Source organism: Camelina sativa, chromosome 6, assembly GCF_000633955.1.
Source record: "Camelina sativa cultivar DH55 chromosome 6, Cs, whole genome shotgun sequence".
Taxonomy (NCBI): Eukaryota; Viridiplantae; Streptophyta; class Magnoliopsida; order Brassicales; family Brassicaceae; genus Camelina; species Camelina sativa.
Genome location: NC_025690.1, coordinates 20,414,999 through 20,434,833, shown reverse-complemented (window position 1 = coordinate 20,434,833; position 19,835 = coordinate 20,414,999). Strand labels below are relative to the sequence as shown.

Below are 19,835 nucleotides of genomic sequence, written 5' to 3'. Positions count from 1 at the left end.
ACAAAACTATATATCAATGTGTATAGTACTAATTTATTCTTTCATGAACAGATTTTTATCTTTTATTCACTTGCTTGTAGTAAAATTAAGTTTGAATCTACATTCGAGTGATATGATCAAATTCAAGTAACCAGTGTATCGATATTTCTGATCGGCACTTCAGACTACAAATGAACCGTTACAATTTAAAATGTAAATTACGACATGAGTACGGTAATTTGAGTTTTATACTAAATTGAAATAGTCGAAATTTAAAGGATTTGTCGTACAATGTCGATGATTATGTTTGGTAAGTAACTTATTATTAAAACTTAATATAGCTAAATTATGGGAGATCGGGCAGGTTTTTATTATGTGGCCTAGCTTTATAGGTTTGAATGTGCTTTATTCCATATTGGTGAGCAGCCTTGGTACTTGCAAAAGCAGAACACAATCATCTAATTTAGATTCCTTTCTTTCACTGTGAACCAATCCCTCCTTTTTTTAGGACCCAAACATATTATGTGTATATAATACATATCTTTCTGTCTATTCGTTTTTGAATTATCCTTTTCGAGAAGGATGATGAAGGACGTTCCTCAAAGGACTATAACATCAATAGTTAATATAGTACTAGTATTCACTTTTGTTTTTTTTTTCAGTTTCAATTTTGTAGTAATCCATAAATTTCCAAACCCTTTTGCGCATGCAATTACAACCAGAAACAAAAATGTAATCAGTAAGTGGAACATTGGAATAAGGGAAGAAACTCTAATAATAATGACCAAATCAGTAGAGAGACTTGAGATGATGAGTCCCCAAGCCTTGAGAGTGAAAATGGATGACGTGGCTCACACAAACTGACAAAAAAGTAATTTTGTCGCCTAGTGAGTTGTGTACAAAACACGCGTACCAAGGCGCGTCAAACTGACAAACGTAAGATTAAAATTCTTGTCCCGACATTGATTCTCTGTTTCTGTCCTTCTTAATGTTTCATAGTCACATGTAAGAAAAATCCGGCCGTCATCTTACGATTATATTATCGCCTACGTATTTAAAATGTGATTGACAAAAAAAAAAAAAGTTATTCGCTAACTGCTTTCAACACGTAATTTAAGTTAGAACATCTTCAAATCCACTAAAAGTGTATCTTTATAAATACAAAAATATTACAGTATATGAAAAACACACAAATAAAATATGATTTGATTGTTTTCACACAACTACATCTCGATCATAATATTGTTTAATTTGTCCTTGAAATCAACCTACTTATTCGCAAGAAACTGCTTTTGACATAGAAAATAAAAAAAATGCTGGAATGACTAAACCTAAGATTCCTTGCTTTTAATTTGGTTTCGTCAATTCAACCCAACCCCAACGATCAGTTGCTCTTTTTCGTCTCTATTCACATATCTTTTGTTCCTCCATTATATTCAAAGCTTTAATCACGAATTTTTTTTTGAAAAAATCCTTGTAAACAATGCATTTTTGGGTAAAGTGTATCTTTGCATTAGACCCGAAAAAAAAACATGTTGAAACTGATAAAAAAAATATTAAGTAATTGAAAGTAATTCTTAAAAGAGTCATTTTTCTACAATTGAAAAAGTACATATATGATCTCTAATTCTCTACGATTCAGCCAATATATATCAGATCATCAGATTTAGATTCTTGGCTTTTGGGAATTGTGACTGCCGCCCGAGGTAGAGATTTGAAGAAAAAAAGTTCTATGAGACTATTTATACCTCTACTAAGATGATAAGAGGAGCTGCATATGTACAAAGAGTAATGGTGAGAGCTTGCAGAATCAAATATAGTTAACTACCATTTTGTGATGTTTATGGAGAGGTTAAGCGCTCTATACTGATATAAAAGCTAAGTTGCAAAAAAGAAGTCAATCAGTTTGAAGCTAGATTTTTTTTTGTCAACAACTATGAACTACTCAAATATTAACGAGCCAGTTAGGCAGTTTCAAACTAGATTATAAATTTAAAACAACATAAATTTTACTAGACACTACAAAATTAAGTACTAGCAATTAACTAATTATTAACATCAAGCACTCCTCAGATAAAATAATATTAACGGTATAAGACAAAACTAGTGAAAAATTAAATGAACTTGTCGGAATTTCAATAACTAAGATCGAGAGATAAATCTCTCTAATACATTCATAGTAGTGAAACTCGAAAGATAACAAAGGAACAGTCTCAAAAACATCCAATAGCTTAACAACATTAGATAGAGAACGCCGGAAAGTTGTAAACAGCATTAACTAAACAAAAACGCAAATTAAAATAAGACAAAACTAACCTAATAACTAGTAACTAGGTTTTCTTTTTTGCACCAAAGTATACCCTCAAGTTTCCTCTTTTTTTTTGTGTGTGGTTGAACTCAACGAGAAGAGCCGAAAGCGGAAAGATCAGTCCAGGAAGAGCAGTTACCATTGACATTAACCCATTTGTAAGGATTATCTTCAACTTTAACCGAAGAAAATTGCGATGCCAAAGCAGAAGAGATCGAGGCTGAGGTTATCCTCGGCGACTCAAAAGGGTAAAACCCATTTGAGGATGGATTAGGATTAGAGGAATCGTCCAAGTTTCCACCTCCCAAACTCGGCTGCTGATGATGAGACGTCGATCTCCACTCATCAACACAGCTCATAAGCGAGCCACCAGATGTTCCCATATGGATTGACCTCAAGTCTTGACTCAATCCTCCATAGTTCAACAAGCTCATGTTGTTGTCTGTTTTTGTATTATTAGTGAGATCTCCGAGATGATTATAAGTAGGATTCATTAGCCTACCCGGAGACAAAATCTGGCTTAAGATACTCTCTTGGTTTCCTCCATAGTGAGAAGAGAGAATCGAGCTGATGGTGGATGCATTCCCGGAGGAGAAGCTGTTGTTGTTGCTAGTAGCGGTGCTGTTATTGTTGTTGTTGCTGCTGCTTTTAGAACGCCTGTTTCTTCGGCAGCCACCGCCTACGGGGACGTTGCGGAGAGCACCGCCACGTGTCCAGTATCTCCGGCAGGTCTTGCAGAAGTGGCGTGGCTGAGTGAGGCTGTAGTTGTTGAAGTAGCAGAACTTGGTGTTGGTGGATTCGCATCTTGGACATTTCAGTGCCGCTTCGGGTAAGGCTACGTTTGCTTGTCTTGCTCTATCCACCATCGATCCGGCTCGGATTGAGCCGCAGCCTCCTCCCCCGCTCCCATTAGACTGCGGCTGCTGTTGTTGCTGCTGCATCTGAGGACGAAAAACATGACCTCCCGTTGCTGAGGCTCCTGCACCGTCCTGATTGTAATTGCTCGGAGGAGCCTAAAGTTACAAAATAAAAAGGATGAGGAATTATTGAAATTGAACAAGAATATTCAAGAACATGCTAAGCAAGAAGAACTTTTCTGTCTTTTCTTTTTCTTGCTTTAAATTAATATCAGTACTTTCTTTGAGTTTGATTCCAAACTCAAATCATGCCAATTGCAAAGCAAGAAGAATTTTTTTGTGTAGCTTTGAATTAAGATTTCTATTTTTGGTTTTGATTCCAGATTTAGAACATGTAATTGCTAAGCAATAAGTTTTTTAATGTGTCCTATATGAGAAGTGTATATATGGAATAGTAAATCACTTACTTGTTGCCAGTTGGATGAATCAAGATAAGCTTGGATGGAGGAGAAAACCATTGTTATTCTCTTTGTTTTTCTCTTTTGATTTTATTCTTCAAAATTCTTAAAGTAAGGTTTTTTTTTTCTTTTTTCTTTTTTCCTCTTCTCTTTTCCGTGGTGGGTGATGGATTAGAAATAGAATAGAGGAATCAGATCAAAGAGAAAACAAAGCCGAGAGAGAATGAGAATGAAGGGAGAAAGAGAGAGAAAGGAATGTTGAGTGTGAGAATGAAGATGGCTAAAATTTAAAGTGGGTGAACCTTTATATATATCTATGTCAATATATATATATATATATATATAATAATGTTGTATGGAGATGTAAGAAGATAATTGTCATATATGTAATTATTAGGGTTTGTGTTCCATATGGGGTGGGACTGACATGATTCTTTTTGTTTTCTTGCTTTAGTTAGGGTTTAAAATTTCCTATCACTAGTTTCATTTCATATATATGTAAGTATATGTTCTTAATACATAAGCTTTTATTTTGTGCCTTGTGATGAATCCATACACCGGTCATAAGCTTATATTGTCTTAATACATAAGCTTTCACAATTGTTGTTAATTTGTTATGAATCCAAGATGAAAATTATTAATTTGTTAATTAGTTAGAAAACAATTCAGTTACCGACGTAATCAAACTGGATGAAGTCCTTATGTAAAAAAGTTAACCCTTGTCCCTTAGAAAAATGACCACAATGTGTTACTTTAATTTATGTTTTTAGATTCAACTAAAAGAATCGAATTTTATCTGGTAAATAGTGATGATATATAGTTGATTTCTGTGTAGATTGATCCGAGTATAATATATGGAGTGAATTTAGGAGACAAAGGTGTTATGTAGACCGAATTCCAAGGTGTTAGCATAATGATTATAATAGGATCGTTGATCATATAATGATTTATTCTAATAATTTGAAAAACAAAAGAAATGAAAAAGAGATTGAAAATAGGAAAAGTGGGTTAAAATGGGTGCTTTGGTCGTTGGACGACAGCCGAAGCATCGCGACCGGTCCATCATGTTCCCCCTCTCTCTCTCTCGCTCTCTCTGCTTTTTTCCTCTGCATGGCAATATCTTCTCGTAGATGTTATTGATCATCACGCTCCCTCGAACCGCGTGACTCTAAAACACTGAGCCTTGGGACCATTTTCCGAGGTTTCTTTTGTAAGTTTTACTTACCACGAAAACATTCTCCACACATTTCGATAGATTTGATCTGTCATCTATAGTATGATATATGGATCACCTCGTAAACTAAAAACGGCTAACTACAAAACGGCAAACAAAACAAATTTTGTGTGTTTGGTAAGTAATGGCTCTCAATTTTGTAAATTAGGATATGGTTATGTTTTCGTTCAAAAAAAAAAAAAAAAGGATATGGTTATGCAGTTCCACAATTATTATCAATTCAAGTTTAAGCAACCAGCAAACTGTTACCATTTATATTTCGTACTCGTATAGTCGTATGTGCAATCATTCTCCAAGTTTACAAATATGCACATAATGTATATCTTCAGTCAATAGTATAGTCAAGTTGTTTCTTCTTTTCGCATTGTTATTTCCGTTCCACGTATTTTATTTTCTACAACTTTATTACTTTTGCAGCTTTACCAATTAGAGGAGCTATGTCACAAACAAACTATAATTTGGTAATGTGTAGAAACTTGTACAATATTGTACAGTGTAGTCTAAAAGAAGTGTAGGTAACACAATTAATGATTGGAATAATAATATCAATAATCAAGAGTTATTAGGCAACACAAAAAGAAACTATTTACATTGCTTAGCCCTGAAATTCTCATGGTCTAGAAGCCTAACCATGAGCTTCTCAAACCTCTTCCAACTCACTGTTGGCTTAACAACTTCAAGAGTCTTCAACCCCAATCCATCGTCTGTTTGACCCAACAGTTCGGTGTCGATCTTATCGAGTACGAGATCATCCTCTTGAAACTGCCTTGCGAATGGAGCCCCGCTTTGGACCATATCCAAGAAATTCTCAACCGTTAGATTCAAGGCGCGCTGTTGGAGAAGCGGATCCCAGTTTGTGTAATGCAGGTCGTGGTTAACAGTTGTGTTCTGATAATCTTTGTTGTTGCACACAACTGTCTGAAAATAGCCTTCGGATGACAAGAGGAAGTTTGTATAGTACATCAATAACGTTCTTGGGAGATTGTCCCATCCCCAAATGCAGAACTCGAGGAATGGTCTTGTTAAAGCTACGCTGGTTGAACCTAGTAGAACAAGATTCATCCACAAAATGAGGCAATCATACGCTTAGGATAAGAGTGGAGATGAAATGAGATTTAAGTGTGTTTTTTTTTTACCCATGAAAAGTTTGAATGAAGCAGGCAAAGATCTCCGTTCTTTAGCCCAAAAGACACCAGACTTCTTCAAATGGTAAAAGCCAGGGTCAATAATGATAGGCCTTGCTCTTTGGTTCCTGCAAAAAAATTACAGTTAGAGCTGTTACACAAAAAGCAACATAAATGATCTGTTTCTGAAGAAAAAACAAACATTCCGGGTAGGTATACATAATATTAGCTCCCTCACTCTTTCCAACCGATGTTGCTTGTGTGCTCAATGAAGTTTAGGTAGCGAGGCAAGTATGAGAAAATATGCAAAATATCTGAAACCAAAAAAAGAGCCACAAGTACAATAAGATCACTGAACTATAAAACAAGAATCGATAAGTCCAAGCCAAAACCACAATTAGACACCTTCATATGTTTTACATTCAAGTCCAGTGTTCAGAGTCTAGTTAGAGTCGATACACAGAAACAAATCAAACATATATACATCATAAGTCTGAGAAATTCTTGTACAAGTCAATAGTGCAAGAAGACAACTGATCGGACTCCACTGAAGGACACATCAAACAGAGGGAAGAGATATGAGTGGTCTGGTAAGCATTTAAAACAAGAGAAATGAAGTTTGAGGTTAAATCAAGTTAAAGAGGACAATCAAATTCAAAAGCATTAAGATTTTCTTGATTCCTATACAATACAACATTGTCTACATAGACAACCAACCAAACCATGAGCCAAATCAAATACACAAGGCTTTTGTTTCGTATGATTTTCCTACTTCCTATATACAAATGTAACATTTATCTATACCTAATTTGATATTAGATTACAGAACAAGAACAATTTCACTTTGAATCTCCAATGAACTTATCACCACCAAACATGAAGCAAAAAGATTTATAATATTTGGGTTAAAGATTGAACAAAAAAAAATTACCATCTTGAGGCATGAGAGGGTAATCAGAAGAACTAAGATTGATAAACCAATCCCAATCCTTAGCTTTCTTCAACAAAATCGCAACACCGTGAAGTGTACTAGCTAACATCGTCGGACCTTTCTCCGTAACCAAATCAGCTAAACCAACAACCATAACATTCCCAAACTTCTTCTTCTCCGATCTCACATACTTGGCAATCTCCATCCTCTCTTCATCGGAAGCTTCGAGGTCCAAATGAAGAAGATAGTAATTTCTCGGATGGTGGATCGCTCTGAGCAACCGCTTCACACGATTCCCATCTCCTTTCGTCCCCGTTACCAGATACGCTAACCTCGGAAGCTTTGATTCTCCGGTTAAGCTTCGATTTGGGATTAAACCGGAGGATGAATCTGATGGTTTTCGAGAGGTTAGTGTTAAACCCAGAAGAAATAAAAGTAAAACGCCGAATACTACTGTAACCACCGGTCGAGAATAAGAACGAGGAGAAGTAATGTGAGATCTTTTCATGTTTTAATCGTATAGGTTTCTCTCCGGAGCATGTCCGTCTCTAGATCTGAGCCGACGGTGGAGAGAGAGAGTAACGCCGGGAAGAAGACGAAAGTTTGGTTTTTTAATTTTTGAAAATATTAAATCGGTTGGTGAAAAACCAAAACGATGTCGTTTTATTGAGAGAAGACGTGGATGAATTAATAACCGTCCGATTAATCTAGGAGCTCACTGTGAGTCAACGTCAGATTTCACATCACTCACACAGATACACACACACTCACAGAGTTGCTTACGGAGTTACGAAGCAACCAAATTAAATAAAATTTAACGGACATAATTTTTTTCGAAATTGACGTAATTTGTTTTACAAAATATCTATTAAAAAAATGTTGAAAATAGCAAAATCGAGAAATAAATAATATTTTTTTTATATAAAAATTCAAACTAAACTAGAAGCATCAGGTAAGCCTTGACGCCAATCGTCATCTCTATTAGTGGCCGAAACGCGACGGTTTCCACCGCTGCGATTCGCGTTAACAGTAGTAACGTTGGCGGCAGCTGCGGTTTCGGTGGTGGTGTGTTGTTTAACGGGGACTTCAGCTCGGCAAATGGGACAATTAGGATGATCTTGAAGCCACTCTTCAATACAATCCACGTGGAAAGCGTGGTCACACGTAAGCCGCCGTATTTTTTCACCGTCGGTGATTACGTAGAGACAAACCGTGCACTCGTTTCCGATCTCCTTCGAATGTTTCTCCTTTTTGACTTTCTCGCCGGATTCAGGAGGAGCTACTACGGTGGTGGTCGGCGAGGTGATATCGATGGTGACGTCGTCGGAGGAAGAGGATGTGCTGCTGCGGCGTGAGGAAGAGGAGTTGCGTCGGGAGGAAGAAGAGCAGGGGACGGTGAAGAAGAGAGCGTAAACTAAAGCGGGAACGGCGACGATTGCGATGACGGCAAAGATTAGTTTGAGAGGAGAGAGGTCGATGCTTCGTGGAGGAGCTGGGAACGGTGGTGGAGGTCCGAAGATGATGAAGGTTGAGTTGGTAGTGATGGTGGTGCCGGGAAAGACGGTGTTGGGAACAGTAACGTCGGGATTTGGGACGACGGCGCCGTTGCCGGAGTCCGAGCCGAAGGTTGTTGTTGAATTATTGAACATAATTATGTGAATATGAAATGTGGTGGGGGACGAGTGATAATAATAATAATGGATAGTGCTTTCTTATTACTAGCTAAGTTTGGTTTTTTCTTTTTTTTCTTTGGCGAAAGGTCAAAATTAAATAATTTTATTTGTAACAACAAAATTAAATAGCGGTTGTATTAATTTGCTAATCTCGTATACAACAATCACTTTCGTAACTATTTTATTTACGCTTACATAACAAAGTAATAAATCTCTTTCATTGGTTTATTTAATTTTGATAGCGTGTCTTTATTATGATTCTAGTAGATGTATTTCGTTTTTTTTTTTTTTTAATACAGTGATAAAGATGACGAAGGATCTTCTTCGGTGTTTTGTTATGATGGTTACATGGCAGTAGTGGTTGGACATTTGGTGGTTTGTCGGTGCCACCAAAATTATTTATTATTTTATTTCTAACCTTTATATATCTCTCTATCTATGACTCTTTGGTTTTGGTTATATATATAAGCTAATAATAGACCACTTCTTTGAGGTGTAGTGGAGTATAGCGATGATGGATTTTATGGGTTTTACTTTTTACATGTTTGTACTTGTCAAAATATTCAATAGAACAAACTTGAGGAATGACTTGAAACACTGAGTAACAAATGAGTGTTTAATTTTCTTTGTCTCTAAAAGGCCGTCGAATTCCTGATGATACAACAACACCAAGGAAAAATTAGTTCTTCATTGTTGGAAATGAATCTCAAAATATAATTTTACAAAAGCAAAGGAAATGATGCACTGCACAACAAGTCAAGTGAGTTCAGATTCGGGCAGTAACCAAGAAACGTTGCAAATATTTCCCAAAAAATACTTAGGCAACGAAGCATGCAAGCAAGTCAAATTAAAGAACTGAGGTAGCGGATCCTATGTAATAATCAGCAATCCTCTGTATATGGAAAAAGAAAAATGTCATAATTAAGAAAGTTGTGTTATTGATCAATGAATAAAGCTTGATGCATACCTCTAGCGTTTGAGCAGAGATTGTCATTTCACGGACTATGGATATGGCAGTAAGAAAACCACATATCATAATATCATCATCATCATACTCTTCCACAATAAAGTTAAGATCAATGTTCACATTTGCATAAGGACCAATATTATGAACTATGAAGCTTTCAAATTGGTAATTGATGATACTTATATACTTGAGTTTGGGGAGCATAAATTTCAACCTCAGGGTCACAATGCTCTTCAGCCTCAGCAGCGTCGTAAACCCACTTGAATCTCTTCAAATTGACATTTTGGTTAGATTCTTCCATAAAGGTAACAAAAAGTACTCCAAATCCCAATAATCAGGGAAGTTACTGGAGTCCAGGTCCAATGCACGAACATGTTTCCAAAATATCTCCATCGCTTAGACAAAACGCTAGTGCAAACCAAATCCTTGGTAGAGAGGTTCGAGAGGATATGACGCAAGATACTTAATATCAAATCCAGTTTGGTTTGATGTCTAAAAAGTTTATGTCAATAAAAGTTGATGTTTTAAATGGGCTTCGCCAATGTTTATGGTTTAATTGACCTAAATTTAAATTTCATAGTTTAAATAGCCTACATTTGAAAATTCATGATTTAAATGAGTTGTTAGCTATTATTATAATTATAATTATTTTGTTATAAAGATTATGATATCAATTTTGAAACTAAAGAAAGTCAAGATCTTTGCCCATAATTTGATCCTAATTCTTAAATATAGATTTCTACTTAAAAAAAAGGATCAATATAAATCATTAGATAATTTTCTTTTATTGTTTTTCATAATTTGTTTAATGATTGATTGGAGCATATTAGAATCGTTAAAAGAAAAATAAATCAAGTTTTGGTATGACCCAATTAAAAATCACATGGATTAACCTTTTCTATACAAGGCAAAAAAAAAGTCCATAATATCAAATTCATGAAGTTTTGTTTGATGGAGAAAAAGGTTAGAACATATAAAGACCACAAAGATAAAGACAATTTAGACTACGATGTATTAGTGTATGTTGTGCTTCTTTTATTTACCAACGTTGGTTTGAAAACCAAAAAATAATTTATATCCTTCTTATCACCAAATATATTTTTTAAAATTTCTTAAAAAAAAAGAAAAAAAAAATTAGAACTAAACTGTACATAGTTGACGGCGTGTAATCATAAAAACAAACCAAAGTATATACAGTAGAACCTCTATAAATTAATAAAGTCGGAACCATAAAATTTTATTAATTTATGAACGTTTTAATTTATCAATAAATTAATAATTATTAATTTATCGATAAATTAATAAAATATTAATTTATAAATAGAATTTTTTATCAGAAATTCAGAGTTTAGAAGAAATTGCTGCTACTATTTTTCAAAGTGATGATGAAGTTGAAGAAGATATGACGGTACCTTTAGATCCAGTTACAAGTAAGGAAGCAATTATCGCGTCAATAACTCTCTACAATTTTTAGATGCGATTTGAGAAGACAACACCATAAGTTTTTGATGCAGTCAGAAAGATTAAAGATGTTTTCCAACAAAAATGCAAATTCAAGAACAAACAAATAACAATAGATTCATATTTCATTAGATTTTCTTAGATATATATATATATATACTAGTTTATTTGATTATTAATTTATGATATTGATAGGACCATATTTTTATATGAGAATTTTAGAAAAGTTATTAATTTATTATTTTATCGAATAGTGTCCAAAATTACACTAGTCCCAACTAGGGCCGGGCATTCGGGTAATCCGTTCGGGTTCGGATATTACCCATTCGGGTTCGGGTAAACAGGTTTAGAAAAATAGAACCCATTGGGTATTTTTAGATATATGGGTTCGGTTCGGTTTGGGTACTATCGAATTCGGGTCGGTTTAGGTTACAAATTTTAGAACCCGATTAGTATCCGAACTACCGGGTACCCGAAAAAATAGAACTAAATTTAAATAAATTTAGTTAAATTTTGACTTATATAACAAAATATTTTAGATATTTTGATTATTTTTGATATTTAGGTATAAAACTAAATGAAATATTCAAAATTCTAATCATAATTTTGGAGTAATTGCATTATATTAATGATAAATATTATAAATATGTTTATATGTTCGGGTTTAATGTGTACTCAAACGAGTACCGGATATTATTCGACGCTAACCCGAACCCACGGATATTAGAAAATAGAGCCTAATAAGATTTTATAGGCAAACCCGTACCCAACATGAACCCGGTTTTTCAGGTCGGGTTCCGAGTTGGGTATTCGGATATGGTTTTTATGCCCAGGCCTAGTCTCAATTTAAGACTAGAGGAATTTATTAATTTATAGAGGTTATTAATTTATCGAGTATTAATTTATAGAGGTTCAATGTATATCAATAAACTAATCATAGTCACCGTTAAGTAACGGAGGAAAGTCTCCACGGTGCCATCCAGGGCGGGCGTTTACTTCCGTCGGGTCCGTATCTTCCTCTCTCTCTCGAAAAAAAAAAAAAGCAAAGAGCAAGAAGAAGAAAAATCAAGATTTTGTTGTGTTGGCGATGATGATGACGATACCATCTGCATCGTGCTCATCTTAGCTTCATCCTCTTTCTATGTTTATCTGTATTTATTCCACAAGGGGAACAAAAAAAACTCCTTTTTGCATCTCTTCTTCAAAGTTTCCGTTTTGTTGGTGGTTTGTGGCGATTCATCAGTATCTTAGAAGACTAGGGAGCTTCCTGTTATAGGATAACACGATTAGGGTTTTACTTCCATCCCATTGGAGTTACAGCTGAAAGATTGGGAATTTAGGTGTTTTAGAGTTCGATTGAGATAAGGAGGTCTAAGTATATATGTAAGTAGTTTGGTTCCTTTTTTTAGAAAGTGTTTGTCTTTGGGAGAGGAAGATGAGAATTTCAAGTGTTGTTATTGTTATTGGGGTTATGAGATTTGTCTCTGGTGTGAGTTGAAAAAGGTAAGATACTTTTGTTTAACGTCTTTGACACAATGGAGAATCATCATCCTTCGACTCTCTTGTCTATGGATTCTAGTGCTTCTTCTCATGAGGAGCTTGATTTGGAGATGAATAATAACAGGCAATCTCTTCTCTCTGGTCCTCCTGATATCAATTTGCCACTCTCAGCTGAGCGAAGTCCTCCTCCTCAGCCTTGGAACTTGGATTCTTGTGACATTTTGGATGTTGGGTTAGGTTCACAGGCTTATGAGACTGAGAACTATATGAGTGTTGTGCCTAAGGTTGGGAGGAAATGCGCAAAGCGGGTTGATAGTGTATGGGGTGCCTGGTTTTTCTTCAGTTTCTACTTCAAGCCTGCGTTAAACGAGAAGTCAAAGGCGAAGATAGTCAGGGATAGCAATGGGATCTCTGGTTTTGACAAGTCAGATTTGAAGCTTGATGTGTTTCTAGTTCAGCATGATATGGAGAACATGTATATGTGGGTTTTTAAGGAAAGACCTGAGAATGCGCTTGGGAAGATGCAGTTGAGGAGTTACATGAACGGGCATTCGAGACAAGGGGATCGTTTGTTTCCATTTAGTGTTGAGAAAGGTTTTGTAAGGTCTCATAGAATGCAGAGGAAGCACTACAGAGGTTTGTCAAATCCGCAGTGTGTTCACGGGATTGAGCTTGTTCCTTTGCCAAACCTCACGTGTCTTGATGAGGAAGAGAGGAAAAGGTGGATGGAGCTTACGGGTCGTGATTTGAATTTCACCATTCCACCTGAAGCTAGTGACTTTGGTTCGTGGAGAAACCTTCCCAACACTGACTTTGAGCTCGAGAGGCCTACACCGTCTTTGAAGAATCCTTCTGCAAGCCACTCTAAGAAATTACTCAATGGATCGGGGCTCAATCTCTCAACTCAACCATCCAACCATTCAAATGGTGAAGCAACTGATCTGTCTCCCTCAAGCCATAAGAAGAGGAAGGACTTGTTCTCAAATGGGATCCATGAGGAGGAATGTTGCTTAACCGTGAACCCGATACCTCCTGTTATCGAAGCTCACCAGAACGAGCTACCAAATTGGTCAAACGAGTTTAGTGGAGCCATGAAAAACGTTTATGGACCTGTTACTGCTGCAAAAACGATCTACGAGGATGAAGAAGGCTACTTGATCATAATCAGCCTTCCTTTTGTTGATTTAAACAGCGTTAAAGTCTCGTGGAGGAACACTCTCGCACACGGAATCATAAAAGTTTCATGCATCAGCACATCGCGTGTACCTTTTATAAAGAGACATGATAGAACATTCAAGTTGACTGATCCAGCCTCTGAGCACTGCCCACCAGGAGAATTTGTCAGAGAGATCCAGTTATCAACCCGGATCCCAGAAGATGCAAACATTGAAGCGTATTATGATGGACCTGGATCAGTTCTTGAGATACTTGTTCCGAAACTAAGAGCTGGCCCGGAAGAGCATGAGGTGCGGGTGTGTCTCCGTCCTCATCTCAGTGGAAACGATCTGATGCTGACATAAAAAGAGAAGCATCTGTCAAGTTTCCTTTGTTTGTAAAAGCTTATTATAGGAGACATCTCTCATTGATATTGGCCACTCATCATATATAGGCGTTTTCACTGTTTTAATAGGATTTTTTAATCTCATTGCAATCTGTGTGTACGATGCGTTGGAATCAACCCTGATTCAATTTGTGTTTGTACAGTACAAAGAAAGAATATTTGTCATGATTTAGGATATTACTAATTTACCACATTAAAAGCTTTGAGGGCTGACTGTAACATTCTCTTAAATTTAAATATGTAACCATTTCAAAGTATAATAGCTCGTTCAAGCTATAACAAACGACTCATATCAGATACAGTTTGAGGTTACTACTGATTGAGATCCAGCAAGAGCTGTCGAAGTGCATCCGAAGTGAGAGGTATATTCAGACACTCTTGTCCATCAGAGTTCCTCTTGGTCTTAACCAGTTCGTGGTCTTTAAATTCTGTGAGATGTGAGTTCAAAGTCACTTGACTGCTCACAAAGAAGCGTTCCCGAGAGGCTGAATACAGATCATCAGTGGGCATGCCATCTTCATCTGGGTGAGAAAGTTGATACTCAGCAAGAATCTTGAAGACGTTCTGAGCGTTTGGCGTTAAACTCTGTAAGACAATGGCTGCTGTTTTGGCGGTTTGGGCTGTGCTTCCCTGTGCAAGAACCAATGGAAAGAATACACCTTCCACATTGTATGGCGCAAATGTTGGAACATGGTGCCATAGCCAGTTAAACTGAGTGTGCACCATTTTCTTATCCCACACTGCCAATGGATACAAGAAACATCGCCTCAGGACAAAGAAGCAATACAGAAGATATTTGAAGTATTGGACAGATGGCAGTGAACATAAATAATGATAACAGACCTCAGTCATGATGAGCAATTAGCAGAAGATATACAGAGAAAGATGGAGAGTAATGCTTACATAATGGAGCGTTGACATGGTCAATAGAGGCAACAAGGCGTATGTGCGAACAGGAAGCAAGCCGGGCAAGAGTTTGTTGTGATTCGGGATCCCTAAGAGCAGGGCCGTCAATGTTATGGACAACAACGCATATGAAGCAGTCTTTATCTTCAGACTGTGGGGCATGTAGAAAGGAAAGAATATCATCTATGGAGCGTAAAGGAGATGTTTCTTGACCTTTAGAGACGCTCCCAGAACTCTTTCTTCTAGACTTCAACAGCTCGGACAGAAGTTCAGCTAATGCTAAAAGAACCTGAATTTACAAACATTGAAAAGACGATTTTGCTATTACCTAAAGCGAATTTCTTTCCAACCAGTGAAGAACATACTGCATCCAATCAGAGAAAAGAGTACCTGTTTTAGATTTACGGAAGGGAGGTAGCCGTTGATGACCACAACGGAATACTCAGTCAAAGAAGCAGAAGCAAAATCTTCAATTAAAGCTTTCTTAGATCCAAAGCCATACATTAGAAGGCCAAAGCCACACCTGTAAGTAGCAGCAAAATGAAATGAAGACACACTAAAAGTATGCATGATTCAGATGGATGGAACATATTTCAGATTCAGGACACAACTAAGATGGAACATAGGTGACTCTTAACTTCTAGAGAAGAAATACAGGAGAAGGTCCAGGCTCAATGTCTATGTTATATTCCTCTGAACAGTTTCTACAATAAGTGATATTTCAGATTCTAACTTGTATCCAAGAAAGAGGAGTATAACATATGCTAAGTCAAAACTCAAAAAGCAAAGAACCTTTTTACTCACCTGAGCTCAAAGACCCACTTTGGGTACATAGTCTTGTAATCACTCATAAGCTTAGAAACCTCTTTAGCGTGCTTCATTTCAATATTAGATGATGTTTCTCTAAGCTCCTGAAAACACACATAACGTTTCTCCATCAATTTGTCAAGAAAAAGCATAAAAATTGGGAAGAGAATATCCAAAAATCAGCACCTGCTCATCAACAATATGAATATCAGAGAGCTTGTGAGCTGATCGCTTACTCGCCCCACCCAATTCTTTTGCCAGAAAGTAGTTTCTTGAGAAACCAAACTCATCTTCTTCTTCTATGTTGTCAATGTCCTCCATCTTCGTTTGGAACAAAACAATGAAACAATCGAACGAAACTAACAACATAACAATGGATAACTCAATTTCACCAAATCGAACGAGAAATCACCTTTATAAAATCCGGACACCTACACGAACAAAATCACGGCAACGAATCGTTCGTGGATTCGATTGTGTCCGATCAGATCGCCGGTAAGAACTTTGACGATTAGATTTAGTTAGCAGCCGGAGAAGACAACAAAAATTGACCTACGAAGACGATGAGATGCAGTCTCGATTTTCCCGCGCTTTTTTTCTTCGTGTTTCCCGGTTACAACTCGACGCCGTCGTTTCACAGGCATTTAAATTCTAACGGTTCAGGTTCCATTATCAGATATGACACGGATGGCAAAAGATCCAACGGTCCACATGCTATGCTGACAGAATCACACGGATCGACATTATAAACCGTCGGTTAACAGCTGGTTTGGTTAGTGTTTTTTGATTTAATATGTTTTGAATGGTTTTGTGGAAACTTTGAATCAATCTGTTTCTTTTTCTTAGCTCTGTCCCAGTTTGTGTGCTCTACTGCTCTGTCTGAATTTTTTAAGGATCTTAATTATCATATATGGTTGCAAAGTTTTTTAAGGATATTATCATATAAAGTTGAGGCTAACGAACCGAAGAAGAAATATCTGAATCTCAACCGATGTTCACGTCCTAATCCTCCACCAGGATGTCATCAACATCCAAATAAACCCCGTACCCCGGTTCACAAATATAGACGTGGCTGCACCAAAATCAACCGATGCCGCCGACATCCGTAATGGCTGTCCTAAGCAAATGACATATTTTATGTAGCATGTGCCACCACATAAGTCATATAATGTATGGTGTTATGTGTTTCAAAACATTTCACAGGATTGATCTTCAGTAATGGCGGTGATATGCTAACGAAAATGTATGGTTTTAATTTGAACTTAATAAATTCATGTGTCATAGTAACGAAAGTCCATATGTGGTTCTTAGCTTATAAGCTAAAATCGAATGTGAATGCACAGAAACACAGTGAAAACATGGAAGATACAACGATTTTAAAGTTAAAAAGAAAAAGAAGATCCAACAACTCAGAATTAAAGAGCTAAATTCTGGAAACCTGTGCTTTTTTATTCATTCATACACGACTCACCAAACTTATGTTGTAAATTATTCCGCCACGATCATCCAAACTTATCAGCTGCAAAAGTTATTTGTCTGATGGGCTTCGACTAAAGGGAGGTGGAAAATAGGCCGGGATTATCAGGTTAGCTATATCGCCGGAATATCGAGGGACAGAGGGACCGGAGGTATGTCGAGGCGGGGGGCTACTCAAGAAAGAGGAAGAAGCGTAATAGTAAGCGTAATTCCAAAACCAAATTCTTTCTTATATATAATCCACCTAACGTACGTACCTGGCAAGCGTGTATGTGTTTTCCGAACTTGTCGAGCTGCTTAGCCCAACCAAAGAGATCTTCTTGAGTGATGGAAACACCCTCTGCCTCCTCCCTCTTGATAAACTCATTTAACGTATTCCTCACTCCCCTCCCCTTCTTCTCTATGATAATCCGAAGTTCCTTGAACATTTTCCTCTTCTTCCTCTGCTCTCTTGTCTTCTGAGCAGAAGCCGAAGATCCATCGTTTGTTACCGATGATAGATCAGCCTTGTAGACGCCAGCTGACGCCGATGGAGCAGCGGACGTTGTACAGGCCCGCTTCCAGAGATGGGAATTCTCGACGCTAGCGGCCGATGTCGGAGCAGCGGCCACTGTACAGACTCTCTTCAAGAAATGTGAACCGGATACCATTACAATGCGGCGGAAGTTCATTGTCTCACACTCTCACAAAGTCACAATTGTCAAAACCCTAAATAGTTCACTCTACTTCTTCTAATGTTGATTGATTGGTTATCATTTTTGTTATAAGATTCTGGTTTTGGTTTGCTATAAAACCGAATATATATATTTTTTTTTCCGGTTTTACAACCAAATTTTATATATCGTCCTTAGTTCTGTATTTTCTTGGTTTAATTTTGGATTTTAAACGATTGATTCGTGATGCTGTTAATTTTATTCTGTTTTACAACCAATTTTTTTAATAATTCTGTATTTACTCTGTTTTCGTTATTATTACTTGATTTTTGTTAATATCTTTCTCGAGAATGTTACTTACAACGAGCATGCTCGTCCGAAGAGGCAAGGACAAACTTTGTAAGGATTTTTGGGTTTGTTGTTAATTTCGGGAGTTGAGATCTCTCTGCTGTTTTAGGGTCTCGTGCTGAATGTTTTAGTGGTTTGAATGAATGAATCTGTTTCTTTTGCTTGCTCTGTCTCAGTTTGTTGTTAACGTAGTTAAGAGTATTATGGTCTACAAAGTCAGCGCTAGAGATCCAAGTTCGATCATACATGTGTAGTTTGTTGTAGCCATATTTTGACTTGGATTGTTGATAGCGTAGTTTTATTTATGTCATTGAAGATTCATCAATTAGCCCGATGGAAAAGCTTAATGAGCTGCAGTACTGTGCGGATCTAAACTTTGTGTTTTTTTTTTTGAGGTTGTAGCCTATAGCTAAAATCGGAATGTGCTGATGGGGATTGCAAAGTTGAGACAAGTACCCATAGATATAAACTGTTTGCATCGAGAGATGAAGATGATGGTGGGGATTGAATCCAAAAAAGAAAACACTGCAATGATATATGCTAGCTGCAACACGGAGGAATCGATTAAACAAAGTAGTATGATTGCAAATGAGGTATGAGCTGATAAAGACAAGCGACCGTTAGACCTCATCTATGCAAGATTGATGATGCCTAGGTAATGACGACATTATGGACATGTGTTTAGACGCTTTTTGAATGTATATTTTTCAGACGCTTCCTCAAATATTACAAGTTCTCTTACTCGCAAAACTAAATAATCGAAATTATTTCATATGGAAGACCCGGTTCAAGTTTAGTCGCTCTAGTCAGAAGTTTGCTTTGCTTACTTTCTATTTACAAAAACGAGACACGACTCTGTTTGGTTTAACTACATGTTATATTAATGCCGGTTTGTGTTATAATCATTTGTTTAATTTTTTTCTTTGTGTGTAAATACTATAGGGTTCGACACGTTTCCAATTAAAAGCCAGAGTGCTTAAAATATAGGGCACTACTACGTAGTGTAAGAAACAAAATAGTTGTTGGCACAGTCAAAGATACTTTTAATTAGTGGCTAAAGCAAATTCTCCCCATTCTANTGCCTAGGTAACGACGTATTATGGACATGTGTTTAGACGCTTTTTGAATGTTAATATTTCAGATGCTTCCTCAAATATTACAAGTTCTCTTACTCGCAAAACTAAATAATCGAAATTATTTCATATGGAAGACCCGGTTCAAGTTTAGTCGCTCTTGTCGGAAGTTTGCTTTGCTTACTTTCTATTTACAAAAACGAGACACGGCTCTGCTTGGTTTAACTATATATACATAATATATTTTAATGCCTTTTTTTGTTATAATCATTTGTTTAATTTTCTTTGGGTGTACATAGTACATACTATAGGATTCGACACGTTTCCAATTAAGAGCCAGAGTGCTTAAAATATAGGGTACTACTACGTAGTATAACAAAATAGTTGTTGGCACAAAGTCAAAGATACTTTTAATTAGTGGCTAAAGCAAATTAGTTTGGAGCGATGTATATACCCCAATAAGCTTTCGCCTTACTGAAACAAAGGTTTGACTGTTTGAGTCGATTATGGGATATTTTG

General features: G+C 36.7%; 5 protein-coding genes across 5 annotated transcripts; 1 reads left to right on the top strand and 4 right to left on the bottom strand.

Moving 5' to 3' along the window:
- LOC104792548 (dof zinc finger protein DOF2.4-like) lies at nucleotides 2,084–3,885 on the bottom strand. The gene is made up of 2 exons (XM_010518728.1): nucleotides 3,612–3,885; nucleotides 2,084–3,300 (listed from the first exon to the last, which is right to left on the bottom strand). The coding sequence occupies exons 1-2, from the start codon at nucleotides 3,660–3,662 to the stop codon at nucleotides 2,377–2,379; spliced, it is 975 nt and encodes a 324-aa protein (XP_010517030.1). The 5' UTR covers nucleotides 3,663–3,885; the 3' UTR covers nucleotides 2,084–2,376.
- LOC104792546 (beta-glucuronosyltransferase GlcAT14C-like) lies at nucleotides 5,313–7,513 on the bottom strand. Its single transcript, XM_010518727.2, has 4 exons — nucleotides 6,892–7,513; nucleotides 6,199–6,274; nucleotides 5,973–6,088; nucleotides 5,313–5,879 (listed from the first exon to the last, which is right to left on the bottom strand). The coding sequence occupies exons 1-4, from the start codon at nucleotides 7,397–7,399 to the stop codon at nucleotides 5,419–5,421; spliced, it is 1,161 nt and encodes a 386-aa protein (XP_010517029.1). The 5' UTR covers nucleotides 7,400–7,513; the 3' UTR covers nucleotides 5,313–5,418.
- On the bottom strand, nucleotides 7,790–8,738 carry LOC104792545 (RING-H2 finger protein ATL33-like). Its single transcript, XM_010518726.2, has one exon. The coding sequence runs from the start codon at nucleotides 8,538–8,540 to the stop codon at nucleotides 7,821–7,823; it is 720 nt and encodes a 239-aa protein (XP_010517028.1). The 5' UTR covers nucleotides 8,541–8,738; the 3' UTR covers nucleotides 7,790–7,820.
- Nucleotides 11,962–14,153, top strand: LOC104792544. Its single transcript, XM_010518725.2, has one exon. The coding sequence runs from the start codon at nucleotides 12,528–12,530 to the stop codon at nucleotides 14,010–14,012; it is 1,485 nt and encodes a 494-aa protein (XP_010517027.1). The 5' UTR covers nucleotides 11,962–12,527; the 3' UTR covers nucleotides 14,013–14,153.
- On the bottom strand, nucleotides 14,283–16,348 carry LOC104792542 (origin of replication complex subunit 2). The gene is made up of 6 exons (XM_010518724.2): nucleotides 16,179–16,348; nucleotides 15,953–16,087; nucleotides 15,764–15,870; nucleotides 15,350–15,482; nucleotides 14,957–15,248; nucleotides 14,283–14,793 (listed from the first exon to the last, which is right to left on the bottom strand). Exons 2-6 carry the CDS (start codon nucleotides 16,085–16,087, stop codon nucleotides 14,366–14,368), a joined length of 1,095 nt encoding a protein of 364 aa, XP_010517026.1. The 5' UTR covers nucleotides 16,179–16,348; the 3' UTR covers nucleotides 14,283–14,365.

What these genes read in the sequence shown, in the direction of transcription:
- LOC104792546 (XM_010518727.2), bottom strand. Translation starts at nt 7,399, where the DNA reads ATGAAAAGATCTCACATTACTTCTCCTCGTTCTTATTCTCGACCGGTG. An exon ending in CCCTCTCATGCCTCAAGATG is followed by an intron (nt 6,275 to 6,891) that starts GTAATTTTTTTT and finishes TTTTGGTTTCAG; the next exon opens with ATATTTTGCATATTTTCTCA. An exon ending in AGCAACATCGGTTGGAAAGA is followed by an intron (nt 6,089 to 6,198) that starts GTGAGGGAGCTA and finishes ATTTTTTTGCAG; the next exon opens with GAACCAAAGAGCAAGGCCTA.
- LOC104792545 (XM_010518726.2), bottom strand. Translation starts at nt 8,540, where the DNA reads ATGTTCAATAATTCAACAACAACCTTCGGCTCGGACTCCGGCAACGGC.
- LOC104792542 (XM_010518724.2), bottom strand. Translation starts at nt 16,087, where the DNA reads ATGGAGGACATTGACAACATAGAAGAAGAAGATGAGTTTGGTTTCTCA. An exon ending in TTCATATTGTTGATGAGCAG is followed by an intron (nt 15,871 to 15,952) that starts GTGCTGATTTTT and finishes GTGTGTTTTCAG; the next exon opens with GAGCTTAGAGAAACATCATC. An exon ending in CTTCCGTAAATCTAAAACAG is followed by an intron (nt 15,249 to 15,349) that starts GTACTCTTTTCT and finishes TTGTAAATTCAG; the next exon opens with GTTCTTTTAGCATTAGCTGA.
- LOC104792548 (XM_010518728.1), bottom strand. Translation starts at nt 3,662, where the DNA reads ATGGTTTTCTCCTCCATCCAAGCTTATCTTGATTCATCCAACTGGCAA. An exon ending in ATTCATCCAACTGGCAACAA is followed by an intron (nt 3,301 to 3,611) that starts GTAAGTGATTTA and finishes TTGTAACTTTAG; the next exon opens with GCTCCTCCGAGCAATTACAA.
- LOC104792544 (XM_010518725.2), top strand. Translation starts at nt 12,528, where the DNA reads ATGGAGAATCATCATCCTTCGACTCTCTTGTCTATGGATTCTAGTGCT.